At 45.2% G+C, this 26,705-nt stretch overlaps 2 protein-coding genes across 2 annotated transcripts; both read right to left on the reverse strand.

Moving 5' to 3' along the window:
• Window positions 1–21,246: 21,246 nt before the first annotated feature.
• Window positions 21,247–22,193, reverse strand: LOC126541971 (uncharacterized). Its single transcript, XM_050188941.3, has one exon. It carries the CDS (start codon window positions 22,033–22,035, stop codon window positions 21,385–21,387), a length of 651 nt encoding a protein of 216 aa, XP_050044898.1. The 5' UTR covers window positions 22,036–22,193; the 3' UTR covers window positions 21,247–21,384.
• Window positions 22,194–24,169: 1,976 nt separating this feature from the next.
• On the reverse strand, window positions 24,170–25,339 carry LOC126541970 (uncharacterized). The gene has a single exon (XM_050188940.3). The coding sequence runs from the start codon at window positions 25,337–25,339 to the stop codon at window positions 24,170–24,172; it is 1,170 nt and encodes a 389-aa protein (XP_050044897.3).
• Between the last annotated feature and the right edge of the window lie 1,366 nt (window positions 25,340–26,705).

A 26,705-nucleotide genomic window follows, 5' to 3' on the forward strand; every position in this document is an offset into this window, starting at 1 on the left:
CCAATAACAGTTATCGCAGCTATGAAAACTGCATGCGCTAGAACATCCAAAGCGGGAAAATTCTGATTAATCAATTTATTTCATGCGAATTTGTTACATTGTTTACAAAGGTCTTCCAAAAGTCCTACTCATATATTAGTGATCTCCTTTAGAGCCGTGTATAATACATCAACTTTGTCCACTTTAGTTGTACTGTTAGGTGTAGTTTACATAATTGACATAATTTGACATTGCTGAGTTACAAAGTAGTAAACTTGATAGTTTCGTTGCCTAAATATTTGCGAACTTCAACTATATTTATTTATATATTGATAGCCTAAGTCAAGAATTCGCTATCAACATTCACTAGACTAACTTTCGCTTTTATATGCAACAAACTTTATCAAATTGGATGCAGTGGTTGCCGTGAGAAACGATTTCTCCTTTTCTATGTATTTAGAGAGGAGATCTCTAGCCAAAGCTTCCTCTTAAACGCAGAACTTATTTTATTAACGCGGTAGCGTCAAGGGCCCCATGTCGCAGAAAAGTTGACGTCGGACGTCGTTTAGGCAAAAGAAATTTCGACCCACCGATACCCAGGTCCTCCATGTGGCGCAAGGAAGCTACTGAAGTAATTGAATTTCTCAAGCTAAAATACGTAGAAATATCGTAAAGTTCGACTTACACACAACCTACAGATATCATAACGTCGGACTGTAATTTGACTGTACGAGAAAACATAATTATGTTACGTGGAAGCTCAAAGAAACCCCTTTTCCAGCGTTTATACCATCCATAGACCTGCCACGGCGTCCGCCATTTGCGCGCGCCAGCCCATGAGTATCTCGGGGGCCACAAGCGGCGTGCCCGGTCCTTGCCATACCTCCAGATGGCGCTCGCCTCCGCCGCATCGCTCACGGTGCCGGAGGTGCCGGTACGTGGCCGTAACGTAAAAAGATCCGTATTGGCGACTAATGAGGCTATATAGACAATGAGCCGAGAGAAACGTTTCGAAGTTGCTGAAGTAAACAGGGAAGTGAGAAAGTGTGGTGGTTACCAACGAGACGGGATCCACTTCAATCACAGACTTGAGCTGTGATTGGGCTGTGATTGGAAGTAGGCTGGCGGTTTGCTGGACGCGCGGTTGCTTTGTTGGGAGGCCCACGGGCGCTCAGGAGGCCAGTTTCGGTAGTAATGAAGAAGGTCCCCTAGGGGAATCTCGGAACAGCATCGCGGTCAATAAGAAAAAAAAAAATAAGGAGGAAAGCAAGAAAGAGAGCTCGCCATATAATAGGCTACATAAACATGCAGGGCGGCAGAAGAAAGAAAAAGTGGGTAGAGATTGAGGAGCAGTTAAATAGCGAACAAGTAGGGGTGTATGCGGTTACAGAAACGCACCCTAGAGACTCGGAAGAGCCGGCAGTGATTGAGAAGTATGTTTGGAAAGGGTGCAGCAGAAATAAATTGGGAAGAAATGGAGGGGGTCGGAATGCTCTTGCATCAGGGAGCCAAATGGAAAAGAGTAAATTCAAAATGTCAAGAGCATCTTTGGTTATTATGTACAATGAGTGGAAAGAAAAATTGGGTGGGGGTAATGTATTTGTGGACCGGAAATAATTGCAGAGAGAAGAATCAAGAGTTAGTGGAATGTCCAAGTGCCGATATTAAGGGGTTAGGGACTGGGGCCGAAATTATTCTGTTAGGGGACATGAATGCCCACATACAGGATCTAGATGGGTATACCGACAACTGGTAGTCAATGCTAGATCTTTGTGAACAACATAACCTCGTTATCGTTAGTACAGGGGCTAAGTGTGTCGGGTAGACCACGTGGGAAATGCGAAATCGGCAATCGAGCGTTGATTACTGTTTGATGACAGAAAGATTTGATGATAAGTTGAGAGAAATAGTCATTGACGAGAAAGGGTATAGCACCATAGGGAGTGACCATAAGCGCATCATTTGAAAATGGGATATGTAGCTGTGAAAGAGAGCAAGGAGCACAAAATGGCCAGTTCAAATTTGAACGCTGAGCAAGTAGCAAATATAGTTACAAGAGTCGAGGAAGAATTCAGTCGAGGAAGAATTTGATAAATGGCCAAACAAAGAGTAGGAATATAGTGAGATTGTAAGTGTAATAACGACAAAAATACGGAAAGAGAAGCAACATGCTCATTGGAAAAGAAAAAGGAAACCGTAAAGCTGGTGGAACAGGGAGATACTAGAAGCGATCGCCGAAGAACAGAAGGCATCCTGAAAGCGCAAGCAGGCAAAAGAAGCGCAGTTGCCGCGGGATGAAGTAGCCAGAAAAGGGGAGATATACCGGGAGAAAAAAATCTATGGTTCAAATACTGGTTCAAGCAAATATAAGAGGTGAAAGTGAATGTTGATAGTCAGAAGTACGTGAGAAAAAGGAGGCCGCACCAAGATTATTTTCGGAACCGCATAAACTTATTAGAAAGGAAGTACGGAACAGTACAACATATCCTATACGAAGATGAAATAATATTTGAAGGGGACGCGGTATTCAATTACATCCGAAAAATAACAGCCGAATCTTTAGAAGGCAATGACAAGGTTTTACTTGAGGAAAGAAAGAGTATGAAAAAGAACCAAATGGAAAAGGAGCTGGTGCTGACAAATTTCAACTGGAAGAAAGCCGAAGAGAAAATTCCTAAGCGCACAGCCACATGGCTAGACGAGGTTCCCGTTAGGCTGATTAATGAACTAGGGCGAAAAAGTGAGGAAGCTCTTTTGAAAACAGTATAAAAAAGGTTAAACGATAGGCAACTACCAGAAAGCCGGCGACAAAGTAGAATTAATTTAATTTATAAAGATAAGGCGGAGAAAGATAGCATTCACTCATATAGACCGTTGACCATTACACCGGCAATATGCAGGTTAGCAATAGAGGCAATAAATTAAAGTTGCGAGCATGGGCAGAGAATAACAGCATTTTGGGAGAACTTCAGAATGACTTCAGAATAGGTAGGCGTCTGGATAATAAATTATTTATCCTTACTCAGTCTGTTGAAATATCAAGAGTAGAAAGGAAACCGTTATATGTGGCCTTTTTAGACATTACAGGAGCGTATGAAAACCTAGACCGCACCATTTCCGGGATATTCTGGAAGGGGAAGGCTTGGGCGACGATTGTATACAGCTTTCGAGAGATATTTGCCTAGAAAATACTGTTTGCGTTGAATGGGAAGTGATGAGGAGCGAGGAGAAAGTTGATATCAACAAGGGACTGAGGCAGGGGTGCCCTTTATCCTTACTACTGTTTATGTTGTACATGGTGGGGATGGAAAGGGCGCTAGAGGAAAGTAATATCGGGTTTAACCTCTAATACAAACAGGCGGGTACAGTAGTAGAGCAGCAGCTTCCAGGTTTGTTTTATGCGGATGCCATTGTGCCTAACAAGCAAAGTGATATGGAACGTCTGGTTAATATCTGTGGACAGGAAGGCGAGAATTTAGGTGTGAAATTTAGCGTAAAAGAAATCCGATGTTATATGGTATTCAATGAAAACAGTGAACAGACAGCATCAATTAAAGGCGAGGAAATTACCTCGGGTGAAAGAATATATATACATTGGTATATGGATAGACGAAGGTGATGGATATCTGAAAACACAGGAAAAAACAATAACAGCAAAGGGGAACAGAAATGCGGGCATAATGAAACACGGAGCACTAAGGGGGTACAATAGATATACGAGGTGCTCCGGGGTGTGTAGAAAGGTGTAATGGTTCCAGAACTTGCATTTGGAAATGCGGTTGTTTGGTTGAAATCAGGGGTGCAATGAGCACTCGATGGCAACCAAAGATCAGCGGGACGCCTCGCATTGGGCGCTCACGGGAAGACTACAAATGAAGCTGTGCAGGGTGATATGGGCTGGACAAGCTTTGAAGTAAGAGACGCTCACAGTAAAATTGATTATGAAGAGCGACTGATGAATATCGAAAAAGGTATATGGGTTGGGAGAATTCTCAGGTATTTGTACAAGAAAAACATTGATTCACAGTGTAGCAAAAGAACTAGGAAGCTTACCAGCAAGTATGCGGCCTGTATGGTGAGCACCATGCCAACAAAGAACATCAAGCGGGAAGTCAGAGAGGCTCAGATAATCTCATGGGTGGCGGCAATGTTAAAGAAACCTGCTATGAGTAATTAGTTAAGAGGAAAAAACGAAATCAGGAAAGAAACAATTTATGATGACTCAAAGGGAAGCTCATTACTTTTAGAAGCGAGATCAGGATGCCTTAGAACACGCACTTATAAAGCGAGATATAAGAAGAAAGAAGAAGCATGATGCTTGCTGCGGTAAAGCTAGGGAAACGATGGAGCATGTTTTATTAGAATGTGAAGACATCTGCCAAGTGGTCAATTTAGGCATTTCTGACCTCATTGAAGCCCTTCGGTTCATCGAAAACAAGGGGAAAGTAAACGTGTACACAGTAGGGTTTAGTAAGCGGCGATTGGAAGATTGATGGAAGAAAAGTAGGGAAACAAGAAACAACGGAGGCGTGCAAACACGAAGTTTACAATAGGGGTTCAGAAATACTTGTAAGAATTCATCGTGGTTTTCTTTCTCTTTTCCTTTTTTTTCTTTTTAACATAGGTAGGACATTAGGCAATATATTAACAAGAGCTTGGTGGCGGAACCCATCACCCCGTTCCAAAGGGGACGTTCATAGCATCCATCCATCCATCCACCCATCGCGGCCCACGCTAGAGGCCGCGTTTCTACCAGAAAACCAACCGTATAGCGTTGAGGGCCAGCGTTTCCCGGTAAACATTACGGTTACATACGCTCCATTTGCCGGGAACTATGAGAAGAAGTCAGTGATATTCGAATGCTATGACATTCCACTCTTAAAGCGAAGCTTAAGCGTCTTCCTTCTTTTATGTGAACAGTGGTGAATAGGGTTGAATAAAATTTGTTCTATTTCAAAGAAAAAGTTGAAGTACGCTTGAGCTACGCGTTTAAGAGCGGAATGGTATAGCTTTCAAACATCCCTGCCTGCTTCGCACGTTTCCCGGCAACGGCAGCTTATGTAACCGTAATGTTTACCCGGAAAAGCTTGCGGCAAACGCTATGCACGAAGGCGAGCTTTGTGGGGCGCACCACTCCTACTAATACAGGCCTCAAACGGCAGCCGGAAAGGGGTCTGTGTTTGAGTTTCCGTGTAACAGAATTATGTTTTGATGATGATTTATAGAGTTTATTGGCGCAAAGGCCAGGTATGGCCAAATAGTACCACATATAACGAGGATTAGGTTTTCTCGTATATTCAAATTAAAGTGCGACGCTATCACGTCTGGAGTTGTGTGTCAGTCGTACCTTACGAATTTTCTGAGGCATTTTATTTCGAGAAATTTAATTAGTTCAGCAACGCCTATGCGCCACGCGCAAGGCCTGCGTGTATCGGGATGCGCGGTTCGGGATAATTTTTGTCATGTAGACAACGTCGCTGACGCCGACACCGACGCCGACACCAACGCCGGATTTTCTGTGACACGGGGCCCTTAGCGCTTACGGGTTAAAAGTCAAATAAGTTCGGAATTCTACAGCCGAAACACACAATATCGCAGTTTTTTTTCTGGCAACAGTTATGCCGAAAAGTTGAAATTTACTTGATACGTGCAATCTCCATATGCAGCGTAAAGTTCCGTAATATTTTTTTTCAAACGAGTGATTTAGTTTCGTGACATCGACAATACAACACTATATTTTGCCATTACGAAGGGTTTAGATAACTGAGATAAGCTAGTTATGAATTTGTTCAACGGCTGCTCGCGAAAGAGCTTGTGCACTTCACAATCAATCAATCAATCAATCAATCAATCAATCAATCAATCAATCAATCAATCAATCAATCAATCAATCAATCAATCAATCAATCAATCAATCAATCAATCAATCGAAGCGGTGTGTCAGACGCATCATTTAAAGACAGAACGTTCGCCTCTGCGGGTACAAGTTCTCTTGTTTTCAGCTAACTCGGACCACTCGGGTAAACACATGTCGAAGACTTGGCCAGCGACGTTAACCTTAACTGTGTGAACAATTCTTGCACTTCATGGCATTCGGCAAGACAAGACGCATCGAAGGCCGAATGACATAACGCGCGGTCAAGATTCTTGCTTTTCGACCGATGGAAGTCATCCGGTGGCTGTCAGACAGATCGCTTGATGAGTTTGCCCGGTAGCGCATGCCAATAACAGGCTGCTTTCATGGAGAGGCGTCGAGAGAAAACTTAGCCTCGGGGAATGGCTGACAGGCAGCAGTGTGAGCCATGATGACTTTCTTCGAGAGAATGTCAACACGTCCATGAAGTTTTACTACAGTTATAAGTAGTTGAAAGGTTCAGCCGATATAACTTTTCCAAAGAAAGGATAGTAAAACCAGAAAATAGTGAAATAGTGTTTGGAATGGTAATGCCGGCCGAATAGGAAACATTAACGTTAAAATGCTACCGTTGAAGTGAGGATTAGTCCTGGACAGGTTGGGGCTGAACGGCGAGGCCGAAGATCAAACACGACGAAACAACATGAGAGAGAGAGATAAATAGGGAGAAATATCTGAGGGCGAATTCGCACAGGTTTTATTTCGTAAGATCTTCTACCTTTCGCCTTCCGGCTTGGCTAATAATATGCTTCCCGATTGGTTGGAATATAATTTTGCGCAATAGGTTCTAGCGTAATAACTTCTTTTTTTTTGTAAATACGGGCTCTCGTTACAACTAACTCAGCGTACGCAGGGTATATGGAGTGTGAGATTCAAGTCGGATTGGGAATCGTATGCATGTAAAGGTGTAAAATAACTGAATATTTAATGGCAATTACCTTCGCTACGGAGGCAGGCAGATTAAAGTGGCTTAACGTCGTAATTAGGCGAGCAATTGTAAATATTAGACTGATTAACGTTTTATCCAAAGGCGCAAACCGACTCAACCTACCGCAAGACTCGAGGCCCGTCATTCGAATCCGTTTTCAGGCACACAAAGGGTGACCCTACTAATTTATACAACGCAGTGCATTGTGGCCATTTTGACCAAGGAAGCCGAAACTGAACTGCTAAGCGGCTCAACTGTCGCGCCCTTAGCGGACGTCATTGAGTGCTCCCTCACCGTCGGGCTATCGTGAAGCAGGTGAGATGGCGGCTTGATTAGGGCATTCACTTCCCTCCTCCACGTTCAGTCACGACATAAAATTTGGAACATGCCCACCCGGTTGTTCACTAATACTCTACTTCGGGTATGTATTTTGCATGCATAAACAACAACAACAACAACGACAACGACAACGACAACGACAACGACAACGACAACAACAACAACAACGACAACGACAACAACAACAACGACAACAACAACAACGACGACGACGACGACGACGACGACAACAGCAACAACAACAACAACAGCAACAACAACGACGACGACGACAAGCTCAGACATATTTGCGGCGCTCTCCATGTTTAAGATGTTAGGTGTATGCCTTGAGAACGCTTTTCACAAATCATGTGACCATTAATGACGGACAGTCTGTGCAGTCAATATTCCCGCCTTTCGCAAGCAGAATACCCGTTGCACGTTCAAGCGGTGGTCGCGGGAGGCTTGGTTAGGAAGTTTCTGAAGAGGGTAGCTGTCGTTTCAGATTTACGCAAAATTTCGCCTCTCGTGAAAGAGCTGGCAGAATGGGCTAATGTTAAAGTAGTGTTTTCGGCCCCGTGCAAATTAAGAACTATACGTAAGGCCAGCAATTTTCTTCAAAGTGAGATAAATGAACGCCTGCAAGAAGTGGCATTAGAACACGATTTGTAAAATCCAAAGAACCAGGGGCGGAATTCACTAACCTGCGCTTTTCGTACGCCTTTTCTTAGCCGAACAGTTCTTACGCTAAGATAAGCGTGCACCCGAAGTGGCAGCGCATATAACTTATGGCGTCGTAAGAGAGCGAGGTGGAAGCAAAGCTCGAATTAAACGGCATGAAAGAAGCACGGCCAAGCGACAGCATGGTCGCGCGTCATGCATCTGTAGTCGAGGCTAAGTTCTACTGGCAAATCACTGCGCACCCCTTTTGGACAGCTTCCTTTTCCGGGCGTCTGCTACAGCGCCGACAGGCGCGATAGCGCTCGCGCGTTGACTGCACAGCCGTCAAAAGAATAGCAGTGGAAGTGTCGCGCAATCTTCTCGCTCTTCTGCGAGAGGACTGCGAGAGGAGACAGGACTGATGGGCACTTGGTGACATGTTTGGCTCAGAAAGAGAAGCTCAGTCGGAGCAATTGCCGGTCAAGACTGCCAGGCTAACACCGCCTGTAGCAGTATCACCACCACCATATTATACAGCGGCGAAACGTAATTATTTCGATAGTAATCACGGAAAGGGAAAATACAGAGCTGCGTATTAAATAGTTCATATGGCTTCAAGGGAAGGCGATCAGCACCCGTATGTTGATCGGTATGGTATTCGCTCGCGCTGCACACGGTTGCAGATGCTGTTATAATGTCGCGCTTAGGATCAATGTCAGCTCCTTCGGCTGCCGGTACCGTTGAAGCGGTTAGTCGATGAGGTCGTCGAACGCCAGCCGACGACGAAACGCTCAAGAACGCCTAACGACGAATTGTGGCACAAGAGCAACAGTGCGTTGAAATCCTGGGCGAATTTTGGATGTTGCCAAACGTCATCAGCCTATATTTATGTTCACTGAAGAATGAAGGCCTCTCGCAGCGATCTCTTACCACTGACCTGCGCTAGCTGATTCCAAGTTAGGCCTGAAAATTTCCTTATTTCATTATCCCGCCTAATTTTCTGCTGTCCTCGACACCACTTCTTTTCACTTAGCGCCGACTCTGTATTTCTAATGGACCACCGAATATCTACCCTGTGAGCTACGTGGCCTGCCCGGCTCCATGTCTTCCTCTTAATTTCAACTACCACTACCCCTGTTTGCTCTCTGATCTACACCGCTTTCTTCCCGTTTCTTAATGTTAGGCCTAAGATTTTTCATTCCATCGCTTATTTGAGCCCTCCTCATCTTAAACTGAAGTTTCATTGTTAACCTCCAAGTTCCTGCTTCATATGATATTACTGGAAGAGTGGAATGATTCTAGACTTTTTCAACGACCACGATGAACGTCCAATCATGATTTGGTAATGCAGACCGTGTACGCTCTAATACATTTTCATTGTTCTGTGAATTTCCTTCTCATGATCAGGGCTCCCTGTGAGTAATTGGTCTAGATAAGCCTACTTTTGCACACACTCTGGAGGCTGGCTGCCGACCAGGAATTTTTGTTCGCTTGACGTATTATTCAACATTACCTTCGTCTTCTGCATACTAATCTTCAAGCTACTCTTGCAATTTCTCGGTTAGGGTCCCCAATCAATTGTTGCAATGTGTCCTCAGTGTTGCGGACTTGGACAATTTCATCGGCAAGCTGGAGGTTGCTGAGATATTTGCCGTTGATCGTCGCATGCAGTGAATACCATTGTAGAGGTTGTGTCTTGTTGCCTGACCACTTCTTCCATAAGTATTTTCCCACTTTTCTTGCGGATAATTAAACACGTGAAGCCGGAACTATCACTGAAGCAGAGTCCAAGCCTTAGGAGTTGCGGACACGTGCCCTGTGGCTGAAGGTAAATATGGAGGTTACCCATAAATGAAATTATGTTCGAGTTGTCAGCCCAATGCTGCAATTACCCCAGCCTTGCTGTGAAGTTCGTTCAGTGCTACAGTACAACCCACATGATATGCACTTGCGCCGCTAATTAAACGCAATTGTAGATTCGTCCAAGCGCGCTAAATGAAGTGATCAAACTGTGCGCCGGCTGGCGCACAGTTTGCACGCTTTTTTTTTACCAAGAACGAAGTGTCTCTAGTGATAGGCGTCAGCGCGGTTCTATATATATATATATATATATATATATATATGTGTGTGTGTGTGTGTGTGTGTGTGTGTGTGCGTGTGTGTGTGTGCACGTGTACGTGCGTGTGTGTGCGTGTTCGCGCGCGCGTGCACTCATGCACCAATGAGTTGCCCTTTATTTCACAGCATCGCTCTTGTTGGAGCAGTCGCCATGATTTTCATATCAGTGGTGGTAAGTGATTTTATTCGACACTTGTTTTTTGACATGCCATCACATTTGACGTCCCGCTTCATATCGTAGACAAGATAGCCATCCGTCGTACACATACACATACATACTCACGCCGTAGGCGACAGGGTGAACAAAACCGTGGGCACAGACACTAAGTCGATTCATCTTAGTGCTGAATTGGAACTATGAGCAGTATAACGGAAGGCTGAGGGTAAGAGTACGGAAGACGACAGCGAATTCTCCAACAACAAAAAGTTTTGATAATTAGAAGCGTTTAAGCGTTCTTTTTTTCCCACTGTTTCATCGCGCATGGATAATTATAGCCGCAAAAGCGTGGTCAAAAATAATCATCCACAGTCTTATGAGTGAGAGCAAGCTCAAACTAAAAAAAATAAAGATAAAAGGATAGCAGGGCTCAAAAAACATTAGTGACAAACTTCACAGTTGTCTGGGAAGGACACCACACTTCTATATGCTACCACCCTATAGAATGTCATGACGAGCATGAAAAATGCTATTTAATTTAGAATGTGGCAGGGGGAATGCCCTGCGCCCTAAATAATAGTTCTTGGTGATCTCGTTGTAGGTTAACAGTTGGTCCCTGAACTCAGGAGCGGGAGATGCAGCCCCTTCAGGGAGTACACGGCACACTGATCCTCGTGTCTCCCTGTGCGCCACCTCGTTGAGGTTACGCGGGGCTCCCTCCACTGTCCCCATGTGCGCCGGGAACCAAGTAACTGTATGCGAACTGATATCCCTACCCTGCAGCAGTCTGTTTGCCGGTTCCGCAACAAGTCCTCTCGAGAAGGCTTTAATCGCAGATCGCGAGTCACTAAACACCATAACTCTTCTTGAATCAATTAGTGCCAGAGCAACAGCCACCTGCTCGGCGACCCCCGGATCTTTGGCATAAATGGAAGCGGCATTTCTAACGCTCCCTTTGTCCCCTACCATCACCACCGAATAAGCATCTTTCCCGTTAATCCATGCGGCGTCAATAAACGGAGACTCCTCCTCCTGATCCTTTACCTCTCGCAACAAAGCCCTAGCTCTCGCGACCTGCCTCCCTACATTGTGCGTGGGTTACACATTCCGCGGAAACGGACGAACCATGATATTGGCCCTAAGGTTCACGTTCAACTCGTGTAGCCGCGCCTCATCGCGCGACACAGCCACCGATTCTTAAATTGACTCTAAAATATACTTACCCGCTGGTGTACCTAGCAACCACTCCCGCTGTGCCGTACGCTGAGCCTCGGAAATTTTATCTAAAGTATTATGCAAACCCAGTCGTAACAACATATCCTTTGACGTAGTCACAGGCAGACCAAGCACAGCCTTGACTGCTTTTCTGATTAAAGCTTCCAATTTATTTTTCTCCCCCCTATTCCAACATGGGCCACAGGCGGTTACATTAAGGCTTCTGCAGGCACGAACGTACCCTAACGCGGTCATCATGAATAAAATATATTCGGACTGCGGGTTTTCAGTCTCTTGTAGTAAGTGTGGGGGTTTGCTCGATTTAGAACACATGCTTTGGCGCTGCTTGGCGTTGGCCGGTGATGGTTCTCGAGGTGAACAGTGGTGGCAGCGGATCTGCACAGTGAAGTGCTGGCGAACCAACTCAGGGCTGTCCAGAGGGCCCGTGTGACGGCAGAGGGGCTCGACCTCTCTGTCCCGACGTGGGAGCGGCCCGCATCAGTCCCCGACTGATCCCTCAGGACCTAAATAAAGTTTTTCATACCACGAAAAATGCTATTGCGTGCATAAAGAAATACAGCCTATCAGACATTAAGCAGAAATTCGCAGCACAGCTATAATGTTGCTGTCTTCTACAGCAGCGCACGCGCAATACAATTATGCATTAAAACTGTTCAGTGCATCTTGAGATGACAAGTCAGAGCGCGCCCCGTGAATATAATAACGCGCCATCATCGGCTATCAGTAATGGCCTCTGGCCAATCGGCCGCTGCAGCGCGTTCCACCGCTTACCCGCATCAGCTCGAGTGACGCAGATAGATATAATCACAGCATAACAAGCCAACAAACACTGACACCAAGGACAACATAGGGGAAATTACTTGTGCTTAATAAACGAAATAAAAAGAAGATAGATATGATGAGGTTCGTAAGACTGTTATCCGCCTGTAGTAGAAATTTATTATGTCGGCAGCTGCGATGGCTAGTTAGGTTTTGTGAATCGAATTACGCTTAATATAGGCCCAAGCAGTGAAGCTCGCAACTACGGTACCATTACATACACGCCTTTTTTCGACTACAGCGCTCGTCTTTGCAGCGGCGGGCATCACAAGCTTGCTGATCTTACGAACAGTTTTACCTTTGTGAATACGCTTTTTCCGTGAGATTTTACTTACGCCAAAATTTGTTCGTAAGTTCACCTAGTGAATTACGCCTCACTAGTACACCAGATACCTCTTTCCTGTGGTAAGCAGTACGTGGTGAAGTTGAGCCGTTGCGTAATCGACAGACGAAGAAAGCGTTCTATCAATATTAAGAAAGGACGCGATGGATGGCTAGCGCTGCTTTGCAGCACGTGTAGAACGAACCAGGGGCTGAATTCATAAAACTTTTCGTTCGTAAGCGCTCTTTTGCCACTGGCTGGTCACATTTGCTAATGATATTCCCAGCAGAAGAATTGGCTGGAATTCGCTCCTACGAATACTACTATGCGTGAGAGCTTTTTGTGAATACGGGTCCAGTTTTCCAAGATACCGTGGTGTTATCGTCACACAGAGATGAACCAAAACTAATCGTTGAAGCAGTGAAGATGGCAACACTTGACACCAATTGTGTCAGAACTCCGTCCATCTCGTTGACCAGGAAATGATTGCCCTTTTTAAATGTGTCCTAGCGTGTTCACTTGATAGTGTGACCGCTTTTGGCCATATGCTTGAGTCGAAAGGAAAAGAAATAAAGCCATACCTGTGCGCATGTAATTTGCTGCGGAATAGGGGTGTCGTCAGCGCATATATCTGTGCCTCGGTTTTCAAATGAACGAATCGTTGCAAGTAGCACTCGAGTAGTGTTCTACTCTATTGTGATCGTCTGCTCCAGCGCTTTACATCACTGCTGTGTCACACGGACAAGATCTAGTGACCGCACTGTTCAACACTCAAGAGTCTGGGGGTGCGGCAAATTGATTTGGGACGCCAGGTATGTGCGAAGGTCTCAGGACCCTCAAATTATTTTCGATAAATGTTCACATGTGCAGGCGATGAATCGTAAAATATGAATCGCAATCAGCGTGGCAGACGTTGTCATTTTCATCGTTTCTCATTTTTTATATAATTAGTTTATTTTTCGTGTCTATACGACCGAGGTTCATTTGTTTCTATTTATAGCTTTAGCGCTTATCGGCTTATTCGGACGGTGGAGTTGGTGCCAGCGTCCGATGTCCTTGTGGTCGTGGGAACACTGCGCTTAGGCCGGTGCGTACGCTCGGGCGCGAGAAATAAGAAAATAAAGAATTGGCAAGTGGTCGGTGGCACTTGCTGCTAGTACTCCGAATTAATGGAAAAATTCAGACTCGCTTCATTGATCATCCGGCTCTGAACTGAATTGCTGCGTAGCAGCAGCCTCTTGCACTGGATGCAACCGTCTTCTTGGTTGCTCGATCACCAAATGACGCCGCAGCTTTATGAAAAAGTGTCCTTTGCTTTGCGCTGCGCACAACACCGCTTTCGTCGACTGGTGTGTGATCTAATGCGCCCATCAAAGTGCATGCACGGATGCCACCACTTTCAGAGTCTGCGTTTTTTACGAAACCCCGCACAATGTGCCAAGCTTGTACGTTGCGTGGCCCGGTTTGGTATATGTGGACACGTACAGCCTAGCGAGTTTTTGGGGCCCTGGGTCAAAAGTCGGGACTCATTCTGAGCCACTTCCGCGAGTCGGGTGTTATAAACATTATTTTAACTTTTCTTAGTCATTTGAGGTTCACTTTGTCATCTGGCCTTTACTAAACGGAATTTTATTTATTATTAGTCTTTTCTTGCTTTTGTCTTCTCTCCTGCTGTATTCATTGCCCCATTAATTTCATCTCAAATACTTCAGCTGAAGTAGCAAGCCCTGTGTATAGCAGGCCTGCCATCCTCAATCACTATTCAATTCTTTCTCTCTCGCTCTCTTTCCTAACTTTGAGACATTAGTCCCATCCCCAGCAGGAAAGTTTCGTTTTTCTTCGCTATATGGTGAGAGGGAAGCTGAGGATAGTTAGGCGGTATGATTACGACGACACAGTAGCGTCAAGACGTCGATAGCATAACGGAAAGGACGGACGGACACGTCAAACCCAATCTAATAATTGTCGCCACAGAAAAAGAAAGTACAGGGGATGGGGGGAGGGTGGCCTCTGATATTACACTAGCGAGAGAGAGGTATGTGAAAACATATGTGCTGTCCATATTGGTATGTTTATATGCTAGTCGCTTCGTGTTTTCCTCTTTTATTAAAGCGAAAACCTTTCTAGGCTCATGGGGAAGTTTGTGTCAGCAGACCTGACCGTCGGAGTGTCCGCCGAAGCGTCATCCCGCCATATAAAGACAGATTGAAGATAGATTAAAGAATGGAAAATGATTGATAGTGGCAGTTAGTGAATGATAACGTTATAGTAGAGATTGGTAGATGCTAAAATGACTAGTAATGTTAATAATGACTATTAATGATTTGTAATGACTACTAATGGTTACGAAATGACCTATATGTCTAAGGACGGCTTGTAATGACCATAATTGATTACAAATGACTAAAGATGCTTACTAGTGAGCAATAATGACTAATATTGACTGAAATTACTTGTAATCAATAGTAATGACTATGCAATGACCAATATGTCTAACAACAACTTGTAACGACTACAATTGATTAGAAATGACTAAAAATGCTAGTAGTGACCAGCAATGACTAATAATGACTGAAATGACTAGTAATGGATATGATATGACCAACATGTCTAACGACGGCTTGTAACGACCCCAATTGATTACAAATGACTAAAAATGCTTAGTAGTGAGCAATAATGACTAATAATGACTGAAATGACTTGTAATGACTAGTAGTTACTACGAAATGACCAGTATGTCTACCGACAACTTGTAACGACTACAATTCATTAGAGAGGACTAAAAATGCTTAGTAATGACTAGTAATGACTAATATTTATTGAAGTGATTGTAATGACTACTAATGACTATGATATGACCAACATGTCTAACGACGGCTTGTAATGACCGCAATTGATTACAAATAAATAAAAATGCTTAGTAGTGAGCGGTAATGACTAAAAGAAAGAAGAGAAAGAGAAGAGGCAGAACAGAAAGACGCGAATGATAAGAGGAGGAAGAGGGCTTTCGCCGTTCACCTCTTAAGAAAGCTCTTAAAAGACCCTGTAATTTTTGTCCTAGTCATTGTCTATCTTACATACATCTACTCATCATCTGGTTCATTTATTTAGCACCGCATTAGGCGTTTCAGTCATAACACTGCATATTATAGAGCATGCCTAATTAAATGAAGAAAGGGAGCGTTAGCAGCAACTAAGCAGTTTGTTCGCAACTTCGGGGCTCTTCGCATGCATGAGCTGTCGTGAATTACCAGGTAAAGTTTAGAAAGCCAGTATTGCGCGCAAATTGACGTCTGTGTATGCCTTCGGGACAATTTGCGTCCAAGGTACACGTACAAAATCTTGAATAAAATGATGAGACAACAAGGAAGAGAAGGAAAATGGAAAGAAACAAAAGTGAGTCCCTGAACGTCAACGCTGCCTTTTCTTCCGACTTGGTTCTTGAAAAGTGCTCCATGCTACAACGATATATAACTGCGTTTGTTGACGGCAAGAAATGGAAACACGGGATCACCCAATTGTTTCCTGTGGCGTCTTACATTGTCCTCCTCCCCTCGCTTTTCTTTGCGCGTGTGATCAAATTGCGCCCGTGTATGTCCCATTATCTGCGCGGCAAATGAAATAGCGAATAGCTGATTGCGACAAATCACAGCTAAACCGTCGCAAAGAAAAATGGAAAAGATCAGTGGAAGAATTGAAACGCTAAGCCAGAGAGAACTTGAAACGCCTAAAGGAAACGATCTGATTGCTCGGGTGGGAATGAATCAGAATGACAGAAAAATCTGCGCGACGTTACTGAAACACGAGCTCTGCGTCACGCTTGCAGAGACAGGCGAATGCTGGCACCAGGATACAATAACACGGAGGGAGGGGATAACTCTGAGGCAGCGTGGCGGGATAAAATCGACGAAGGGAAAAGCAGGACGAGCACGTGGTGATGTCCCAGTAAACGCTGACATCTTCCACATCCGCTCCAGCCGCACTCGGCGCACGCTCCTCCGAAAAGACGAGAAGCGCGACAGCGAGGCACTCGCACGTTGCAACGAAGAACGATAAATGTACGGGGGACAATAAATAACCAAAGTTGTCCACGCATATCGGGATGAAAGCGAATAGGGCCAACTGTTGGGCCGAGTTTCTTTTCCTTTTTTTTTTTGATAAAAAGCGATGAGGGTTTTCCAATCTCTCCAAATTTCCAAACTCTCCGCGTTAAACATCGATTCTTTAACGTTATCATGGATTAGATATTTTTTTGTGAATTCGCGCACAATGAACTTGCATAAATGATTGCTAATCATCCCTCTCTGAGGTATCGCCTGGTGTTCCCCAGGGCAGTGTTTCGGGCCCATCGCTACTTCTAATGTACATTAACGACCTACCTACAGATATTACCTCTACCATTCGTTTGTTTGCAGATTATTGTGTTATTTACAGTAAGATGTCTAATCCAACTGATCATATTGCGCTACAGAAGGATCTGGACCATGTAACAACATGGTGCTCTAAATCGCTAATGACAGCAAACACTGACAAATGTAAATTAGTAACTTTCAGCCGAAGGCTACCTACACGCTCAACAATCAGCCAGTCTAAGCGGCATCTTCATACAAATACCTTGGTATCCACTTTACTCCTAACCTTTCTTGGACGACACACATAAATAAAATCATAGCTAAAGCTTCATGTACTCTCGGATATATAAAACGTAATCTTCATGGTGCGCCACCTGAGACCCGAAAACTCGCTTACGTAACGTTTGTTCGCCCCCAACTTAAATTTGCATCGCCTATCTGGTCGCCCTACCAATCATACCTAACACACTCCCTTGAGTACGTTCAAAACCGGGCTGCGCGCTTCATCGCTCGCGATTATAGCCAACGTTGCAGCGTCACTAACATCAAGACGACGCTATCGCTTCCATCTTTAGAATCACGTCGAACGGTTGCACTGCTTTGTTTATTTCATGAAATGGTGTTCAGTTCTCATATAAACACGCTGGCCTTGTCTCAGCCAAGCCGTATATCCCATCGTCTTCATAATCGCAGTAGCTTTCGGTGCATTTTTGGTCATTTAACATGTATGTAGTTCCGCGTGCCATAAGCCCTGGTACCAGAAATACTAACGCATTTAGAGGCCGGATAACCGCCATACTTACCTATCTTTATTTTTATGTGCTGTTACCAATACAAAATGTTGTTTAATGTTGTATTACATGTATGAAACTTTGCCCTTGTTTAGTTCTGAGCCAAGTTGTGTTCTGTGTTTGTATAGGCACATTTCTAAAACCTAAAATGTGTATAACTGCTTTCCTTCATTTTAAGAGTACAATGTCTGGTGTTTGTCGCTAACAATGGTATACCTTTTTTTTTTTTCAATCGATGTATTCGCTTTTATGCTTCTGCGATTTCCATGTGTATTGTCCCATTCACAGGCTCACATCTAAGAGAGCCTGTGAGTTATTTGAATAAATAAGAGTTGGCTTGCGAAGGCTGGCTTTATGAGGTAATGCTCCCTCCTAGCCAGTTTATTTCCTTCCTTCATGGGTAGCACAGGTGGCGTCATGGGCTATCTTTTCTTATCTGCTACTCCCACCAAAGTCCCACCATAGTTTTCAGCAACTCCACCATAGTGGTCGTCCTGACCCTGATGCTGATGCCCACTACAGAACAAATGTTGCTCCCAGCGATAGCGAATTATCCCTGTCGTACATAGCAAACTCAATCTGATCGCACCACTTTACCCCCCGTCTCCCTCGATCGTACATACTGCGTTTCAATTCCACCGGCCGTCATTTTCTCGTGCTGATACATCACCGTTTATCTGTGCTACACATTACATGATGTTGCTGCAGTGAGATTGGTGTACCAATAGAGGTAATGGGCCCCACAGAAATATATAAAGACTAAGCGCAACAAAAAGGAATGAAACATAGATACTCGGCTAAACGTATATGCTGGACTAAGGGCAGCACTCATGTAACAGCCCAACTAGACAGGCCAAAATTCCAGAAAGAAAAAAATAATGAAACAAAGAATTCGAAGGCTGAATAGAGCGTCGCAGCTTTTGTGCACGCTTTTGGATTCGTAGCGCGGGGCGTGGGTAGTCTTCGGACATCGTCGTGAAAAGCTTTGATGTCACAGTCATACCTAACGCCATGGAAGGCATTGAAGACGACTGTACCCGTGAGTATGCTGATGAATCGAATCGGAGCAGCGGTGTGCCGCTACACTAGCGACTACTAGAGACGGGCGCCGACTGCGTGGCGTGCTTGCAGATATATGCGTTATGAAAACAACAGCGTTCGCTCTCTTTCCATCAAGGAATCAAGGGTGCTATACATGGTCAAAAAAATTAGACCACAATGGAGGCTCTTACAAGAGCCGATATGGTAGTCCAAAATCACCAAAATCAGTAGAGATGGTTAACCGGCGAAGCTGAAACGCGCAACTCCAGTGTTTATCACTGGGTTAATCCCGAAGGTTCTGTAAACGACGGCTTGGTAGACTGCCGGATCCTCGGTACGCAGTTGCTGCTTGCGCTCGGCTGCACGAGCCTGTTCTTGTGCCCGTGCTGCAGCATCGGCACGGCGTAGATGAGCTAGTTCCCGGTTCTGCTCAGGGCGTTGCTGATCGAAAGGTATACCTGCTCATAAGGAGTACGTGTGACGCGTGGCCTACCCGTTTCGTAGCCAGAGAGAAACTGCTGCGCGGGCGCTCGTCTGCGACTGAAAGCAACGACGTTAGTCACGTCACTAGTGGCAGAGCTAATTCAACACCACCTAGACAGCACAAGGCATTTTCAATCCAATCCATGACGTCACATTACCTAGCCCGCCTGCCGCAGAATCTAATGGAGATGCTCCCGAGTAGGCAACAGGGATTTTAACGTCACCACTTTGATCACGTCAGCCTTGTTCGTAGAAATTTCGGGCCACGTCATAGATCACAGCGAACAGGCCTCGTCCTATTAGCTGGTGTTGGCTAACGGCACATCTCTCCTTCTCTCTTTTCTTTTTCGCGCATGCGCATGGGATTGCGGCGGAGGATTTTTCGGCGTACAGGCGAGCGACAGACTGACGGACGGACGGATGGACGAATCGCCTAGCTACACACAGCTTCGCTGTAGAAAGAAATCGTTACGCGAAATAATGACAGTTAAATTCAATTTGGCCTACTAACCAGTCCGATTCCACTTTTTGCCCTTATCCTCGAGTATAGAATATCATCTACTTACGTTTCCTTTCTAGTGAAGACTGCCGTCTTTGTCTGCTAACGTCAAAACTATCAATTTTGGTAAAAAAAGTTCAACAAGTATATCAGTGGTTTTAATTGCGGCGCGCCATATTGATGGACTCCGTATTGATTTAGCCACGTGCGTTTTGCCATTTCGCGCCCAACGAAATGCGGCCGCCGCGGCCGGGGTAGAATCCGCGGCGCCGATCTCAGTAGCATGACAAAGACAGTGCGCTGGTGATTTTCCACACCGTCGTTGATGTTAATTCTTATTCCTTTCCTCCTTGTGCGGTTCCTAAATTATTCGCAAGCTTGTTCTTTTCTTATCTTTATTTTGATATTGTGTTTTTTTTGGTCACCGACTCGCGCGAGTCGGTGATATGCGTTGGACTGGCTCCGAGATTGGTCTATGCACATTGAAGAAGATAGCCCGTTTCGTGCGGGACCGAGCACAAAGAAAATGTGCTAGTGCATTCTAAAGCATTACGCAGTGATTTGTACATATATACTGCATCACAAAGCATTACTAAGCATTGTTTTAAGCAACGAAAGTGTCGGCGCGGTATCACAGAGTCCCGAAGTTGACCCATGCGTCTCTATTCCGCTGACTCAGGAATTACGACGCGATTCCCGTCGAGATAATTGGATGAAAAAACTGTGTCCATCTATTCAGCCTTGTTTCTAAAAGTTGCTTAACGTTTTCGCTGAAATGTTTGCCTGGCATATAACGTTTGGGAGACTTGGGACTCTTGGGACGCGTGCAAAAACTAAGTTGCGAGCGTCTCTGGTCTGGATCGAGGGTGCGCTTTAGTTAGTCCACATTACCAGAAAAAAAAAAAACAACAACAACAACATTTACAATGTGCTCAACCGCGCGGCAGTGTGGCTTCACTGTTACCTCTGTTACGCCTGACCTCTTAAGGAAGTTTTCGAAAGCATCTTCGCGTTTGCCAAAGAAGCAATACGGACGAAGCCTCCGGTGACAAGACTGATTAGGACACGCGTGATGCTCGACGACAACCGTAATATCGTCGAAAGACGACGTGCCGGCGGTGCAAAACGTGTAACCTCAAAGTGACAAAGTGAAAGGAGTTCACAAATTCTTCCCATAGGTACTAAACAAAGGTCGCTCGCTCATTTATGAACCAGCGAAATCAAGGGTACATAGGTAAGCGGTCCACACCTGTGCTCGAGTAATGCTGTCTACATACACCAACCGGAAAAAATCCCCACAACTATACAATCGCATACTCTCATATAGGAATCAACGCCTCGGGCTGCTAAAAACGCGACGTGGCTCCAACATTCGTAGTTCGAAGTGCGTGCCGCCTAAAGACGGATTATTCGCGGCGTCGAAAGCGTCGCGAACAGTAGCATAGTTTTGCCAGCGGCAATGGGTGGCATTTTAGCTTACAGTCTCAGTTTGAACTTTTGCGCTATTCATTTTTCCAAGACATTAAAGTCAAAGAAAGTCTTACTACACGCCTACACCGCGCTTTGTGTGCAAGATGGGGGAATAACGTCGAAGAAGACACACACAGCTCTGCGAAAGAGCACGCTTTCCTCTTTTTTTTATTCGGGAGGATTTGCCGCAATGTTTAAAGAATAAAAGAAAGGGGTAAGAACACTTGCTAGAAGCTGAAGAAACAACGCACAGAAGTTGTAGATAGCTTGCGTAGGGCCTCGTATATCGTCAGTTCCTTACTCCATGTGGTCGCTAAGAGCAATATCCTTGCAGTAGCAGTACCTACGCAGCTTGCCATTGGCGAGTTTAACGCATTTGGAGACGTCGTCCGCGTATCGGTCAATCCTCTCGGCTTCCATAATCTCCACTTTATGGCCTTTACGTATGCTACTTCTGCTGCCGGCTTTGACCTCCGCCTCGGCGCCAGCCGGGATCATGCGAGCTCGAATAGAGAAAATGGCTCCTGGAATAGTCGACACAATAATAAGCACGTTGTCACTAGAGGATGTATTAATAGAGGTAGCAGATGTTACTCGACTCTGATGATCGTCGACGTGTTCGACTCTCCTGAGAACGTAAGTTGCGCACATGTCCTTGAGGAGCGGTGACGAACCAATGGCATTGTTGATGAATTCGAGGGCGTGTTGAGCGAGCGACAGCGTTCCCGGGCTGGCTAGTGGCGAGTCGACTTGTGGTCCCTCAACGCATGCGCAGTAGTCGAGAGGCACGAAGGCGTCGACGCAGCTTCTGTTCGCCGGGATCGAGGCGAGAAGGCTGCGGCCGCGGTGCGTGGGCTCCAGGCTCAGTTTGCGTGGCAGCAGGGCCAAGGCCTTGAGCGTGGCGTGCACGTCAAAAGGCGTGGTGAGGCGACGCTGGTTGACGGACATGCTCGCGGCTACTGAAAGATACCTGCAAAGGGGTGGCTCAGTTGAAGATGCTGCAATGGCCGTCTGAGATCTAATGCTGAGGTCTCGCGGATCGTACAGTGCTAGTCTCGTGCAAAGCAATACTACCGTGTAGTTTTTAAAGAAAGCAACAAGAAATGTTTTTTTTTTACAAATTTAAACAATATTAAGCTGTCAAAAATGCAACGGATCTGCTTTCGTAGCAGTCAAGAGAAAGTTCGTGCCAAGTAAATAAATAATATGCCATGTACCGAATTGTAATACGTGTTCTTGTAATCCTATTATTACACATCATCAGTGAAATACCTCGGTTTGCGTTTTCACTGCCATCTTGCGTGGAATTCTCATGTAGCTTATGCTTGTCAGAGGCTTTACTCAGTACTGTGTTTATAAAATCGGTCGCCGCATGCCGTTGCCAAAGAGGAAAATCACAGTCAATGTATTAATTAGTCTACAATGCTCTATTGAATTTACTGCCTATGGTCAATGAACTCTTTGATGGCAAAAGATAACTAATTGACAAATGCGCTCCTTCTGGCTGATTTCCGTTGCCCGCAGAGATGTAGACATGTTGGCAGTATTATCTTATTTTTTGTGCTTTTGCAGCATATAATCGACCTTAAAATCCATCAGCCCAGCCTGTATAGAACGAACCTTTGTCGGATGTTTGTAGCACCAACCGGAAGGAGGTATTTTCTACTATAGCCAGAATTCGTCACATTTCTTATATATGAGCTAGAACATCAAACCCTTCATGGCCTGTATATGCGATTAAATTAGAATGTATGTTTCGTCTTTTCTTTATTTCAATGGTTATCAGCGTAACATTGTACAATCTTTCTGTACTTTTTAGTAAATACTGTCTTTCACGAATTATTTCGCGTATTATGTCGTATGTAGCGTGCGTTCTTGAAATTTAATCTTTATTAATAATACTTAATTAATTTCTACTTCTATTTCTACATAGCATGATATTGTAACCATGATTGTATATTTAATGTAAATCAGCACTGACGCCTTCAGGAACCGCCGCTTTTTCCATGGTGATTGGAGGTGCTTTGTAAGGAAGAGGACCAGCAGTACTCCCGTAAATATCGTGGCTGAATATCTGTAAGACCGCACAAACTGAAAGCAAGTCTTTCATCGAATAGAAACGTACACTTGTATTTTAAGATATCATTCGTAAGAGTCAATCTCTAAGGTAGCTTAATGTCGCTACTTTGTCGCCGGTTTTGATGGCGTACTTTGGCAGCGGTAGCTGCAGTGGCTGCTGCCACTTGTAGCGCCGCGGCATTGAAAATATTTGGGTAAGTTTGTAGATGTTACGGATGCGTGCCAGAATGAATCGTTTCCTGAAAATTTATCTAGTTAGTGTAGACTGGGCAAATATCCACTGAATGTAGCAAAAGACATCGCAAGTCGATGACAAAGATTATGTAACGCTATTGTAGCGCGTGCCAAGTTTTAGAGTGTGTGTGTGCCAGTGCATACTTTTCTTTAAAAAGAGAAGCACCCTGGCGCACACGATGCAACCAGGACGACCTTATGCTGTCCCACGTTCAAATTGCTGGAAGCGCACTGTATTTCTGCTTTTTCTGACTATCTGACTATGGCTATCTGACTGGTGCCTTGTGTTTGCTCGCAATTTCTTAAAGCCGCGCAAAGGAAGGAACGCTGCGTTTTTGTCAATGAAATACCTTACGGGAATGAGTTGTTCTGCGTTGGTTGAGTGGGTTCATGCTTGAGCTGCTCGGTATAGTCAAAAGACGGTGTCTGCGATGCAGTCTGAAAAGCTTATTATAATACTCAACAATTCACCATTGATAGCACTCCAACTGCGCGTCTAAAACAAAGTACGATATGTTGCACGGTTAGTGAAGTGCAAGACGATAGCGAAGGGCAAGAGTTGTTGAAGTGGCAATTTTTGGCTAAGAAAGGCAGTACCTTGAAGTAGCTCACGTAACACCTGTGTAAACAGCTGAGACGTCTTGGCCAATACAAATAGCCCGCCCTAGGAAGGGTGACGCATTCATGCGGGCTACTTGGAATTCCACACTCTAAAGCTTTTACCATCTGCGACTACCGCGCGATATACACTTTTTGGACGTATATACATTCAAGGGCCATTGACAAACCTTTCGACCAAGAGTGGGGGCAGCTTGACAAAGCACAGCGGCATATCGCTGCCATCGCGGGTGATCCCGGTGTCCCAGTGACTCTTGCCAATATCGCTGAGCAGAATCAGCGTTGTTTCAGCGAACACGTCTCGCCGTTCGAGGTTCGCGAGGAACGTCTTCAGCGGCCTGTCCAGGGCGCGAGCCTTCGCGCCGCCTCGCGAGGAGTCCTTCAGATTGATGAAAACGAAGAAAGGATACCCATCGCCCGCTCTTATCAGTTCCGAGGCGTAATCGAGCAGAGCCTTGCTACGCAGCCTGTAGCCTGAACATATTGACGGCTGCTCATTGGAGATACCAACCTCGGGCACGAGCGACTGAGCCGTTTCATTGGGCAGGCTCATCTGCGAGGCCATGGCTAGAGGGTAGTAATCGGTGGGCTTGCGGCGAAAACCACGATCGACGGGGTCGACGAACGCGCCTTCAGAAGGCGTTTCCTCGACGTACAGCGTCCAGTGTCCCTGCTTCTTGTAGTCCTTCCAGAGAAGGGGCAGGACATCGTACGAAGCTTCGGAAGAATGGGACCACGCCTCACCCGCCGTCATTCCGCCCAGCAACGCCACGGCGCTCGGAAAGGAGCCAGCGCCGACGGCGCTGTAGCCAAGCAGTTCGTGCGCGTTGAGAGAGTGTCTGAGGAAACTGGTGGTGTCCCTGAAGTTTCTCTCGAAGTCGTTGCGCGATGAGGCGCCGATGGAGACTACGAGGACACTGGGCTTTTTCCTGGGCTTGACGGCCACCTTCGCAGCTGGCGGCCGGTAACGCCTCCTGGCTATGAGGTGCAAGCCACTGTAGATAATATCGCCTTTGTGAAGGCAACGAAGTTTAAAGTACTCGGCCTCGAGCTTCATGCCGGTTGTTATATTGCACCACTCTTTTTCGAATGGCCGCGGCCGGTGGTCTGACGCGGTCACGTTGGAGTCAGTGACCAGTGCGGCGTAAAGGCAGGACACCTCGTGGAACGAGTGGATTCCATACGTGTTGTCTAGCCTGGCGTAGTCCAAGAATGCCCGGTCGAGGTTAAAGCTCACGGGCGGCTCGCGGCCCACGCATACCGGGAGGGAGCTGCGCGTCGATGGAGCGAGGTCTGGGAAAAGCCACTGATGCAGCCGCATTCTGCAGCCCGGCGTGTCGATCAAGGTGCGGGAGCCCCCGAGGAGGAGACCACTGCTGTAATCCAAAGGGAACAAGCGACCACATTTCGCTGAAAGCAGTATGACGCCAGCAGCCAGCAAAAGTTTTCTAATTGTACTACGTTGGAGCCGTGCCAGAACGACCATTCTTCTTCTTCTTCTTCTTAATCTTTTAAAGATATGCCACATACCTACATTAGTGGGTGGTATGCATTGGACAAAAGATAGGTACACTTTAGCATAATGTTGCTAAAAAAACAGAGAAGTAAATAAAGCGAAAAGAAAGAAAAGTGGGTGGAGGTCATATAAACTAACGTGAGGCAAGTAGAAAAAAATGTTTCTATCGTATTAGATTCATTTACGTGAGGTATAGCAATAATGCAAATGTATTTCCATAAATGCTTCAAATACAAACGATTCAAATGATTCAAGTGCAGCGGAAGAAATACGCACGCCTTTTGGTTAATACGATTAGCATTCTTTACCTACTTTGGACACTTTGAATATACTTATCTTGTTTTATTTCAATACCCTCACAGTCAAAGAAGCACTACAGCGGCGAGTGGTCAAGGAAATAAAATGTTAATAAAAATGTTTCTTTTTTAAACATGTTTAGCTAACATACGCATTAAACTCAGAAGTTTTGCATGCAAGTGCAAGCGAAAGCAAGTAAACAATAGTTATCCGAATTAGGTGAATATAAACTAATACAACACAATCTAATACAATGCTAAATGCAAATAAAGTGAGCAAGGTTACGGAATGTTAGAGATCACGCTAACAAATAGCTTGAAGCTTTGTGAATAGGAGCCATCTGGACGGGAAGACGATTCCACTATTTCGCTGTTCTGGCTACGTACGACTGCAGTAAGTGAGCTGGCGTAGGGGGTGAAACTGGGAGAGTTGGTTGATCTTCATGCTTAAAGGAACGCAAAAAGTCATAAGCACAAGACAGTACCTGTCATGTGTATTTCTCTCTCTTGTGCTGCTGGCCTTTCACGCTGCTTTTACCATGAAGGCTACAAGAAAGCATGTGTTCGAAACAACGGGATTCCAACTTTAAGAATGGTCGAGCCCCAGAGAAATGTACTGAGGAGAAAGGGTAAGTCGTTCACTTAGATAATGATGGTAGTACACTATGAAGAAGCAGTAAGCGCTAAAATTTGCTATCTATCTATCTATCTATCTATCTATCTATCTATCTATCTATCTATCTATCTATCTATCTATCTATCTATCTATCTATCTATCTATCTATCTATCTATCTATCTATCTATCTATCTGTCTATCTGTCTGTCTGTCTGTCTGTCTGTCTGTCTGTCTGTCTGTCTGTCTGTCTGTCTGTCT

The sequence above is a fragment of the Dermacentor andersoni genome, chromosome 2, assembly GCF_023375885.2.
Source record: "Dermacentor andersoni chromosome 2, qqDerAnde1_hic_scaffold, whole genome shotgun sequence".
NCBI classification, from domain to species: Eukaryota; Metazoa; Arthropoda; class Arachnida; order Ixodida; family Ixodidae; genus Dermacentor; species Dermacentor andersoni.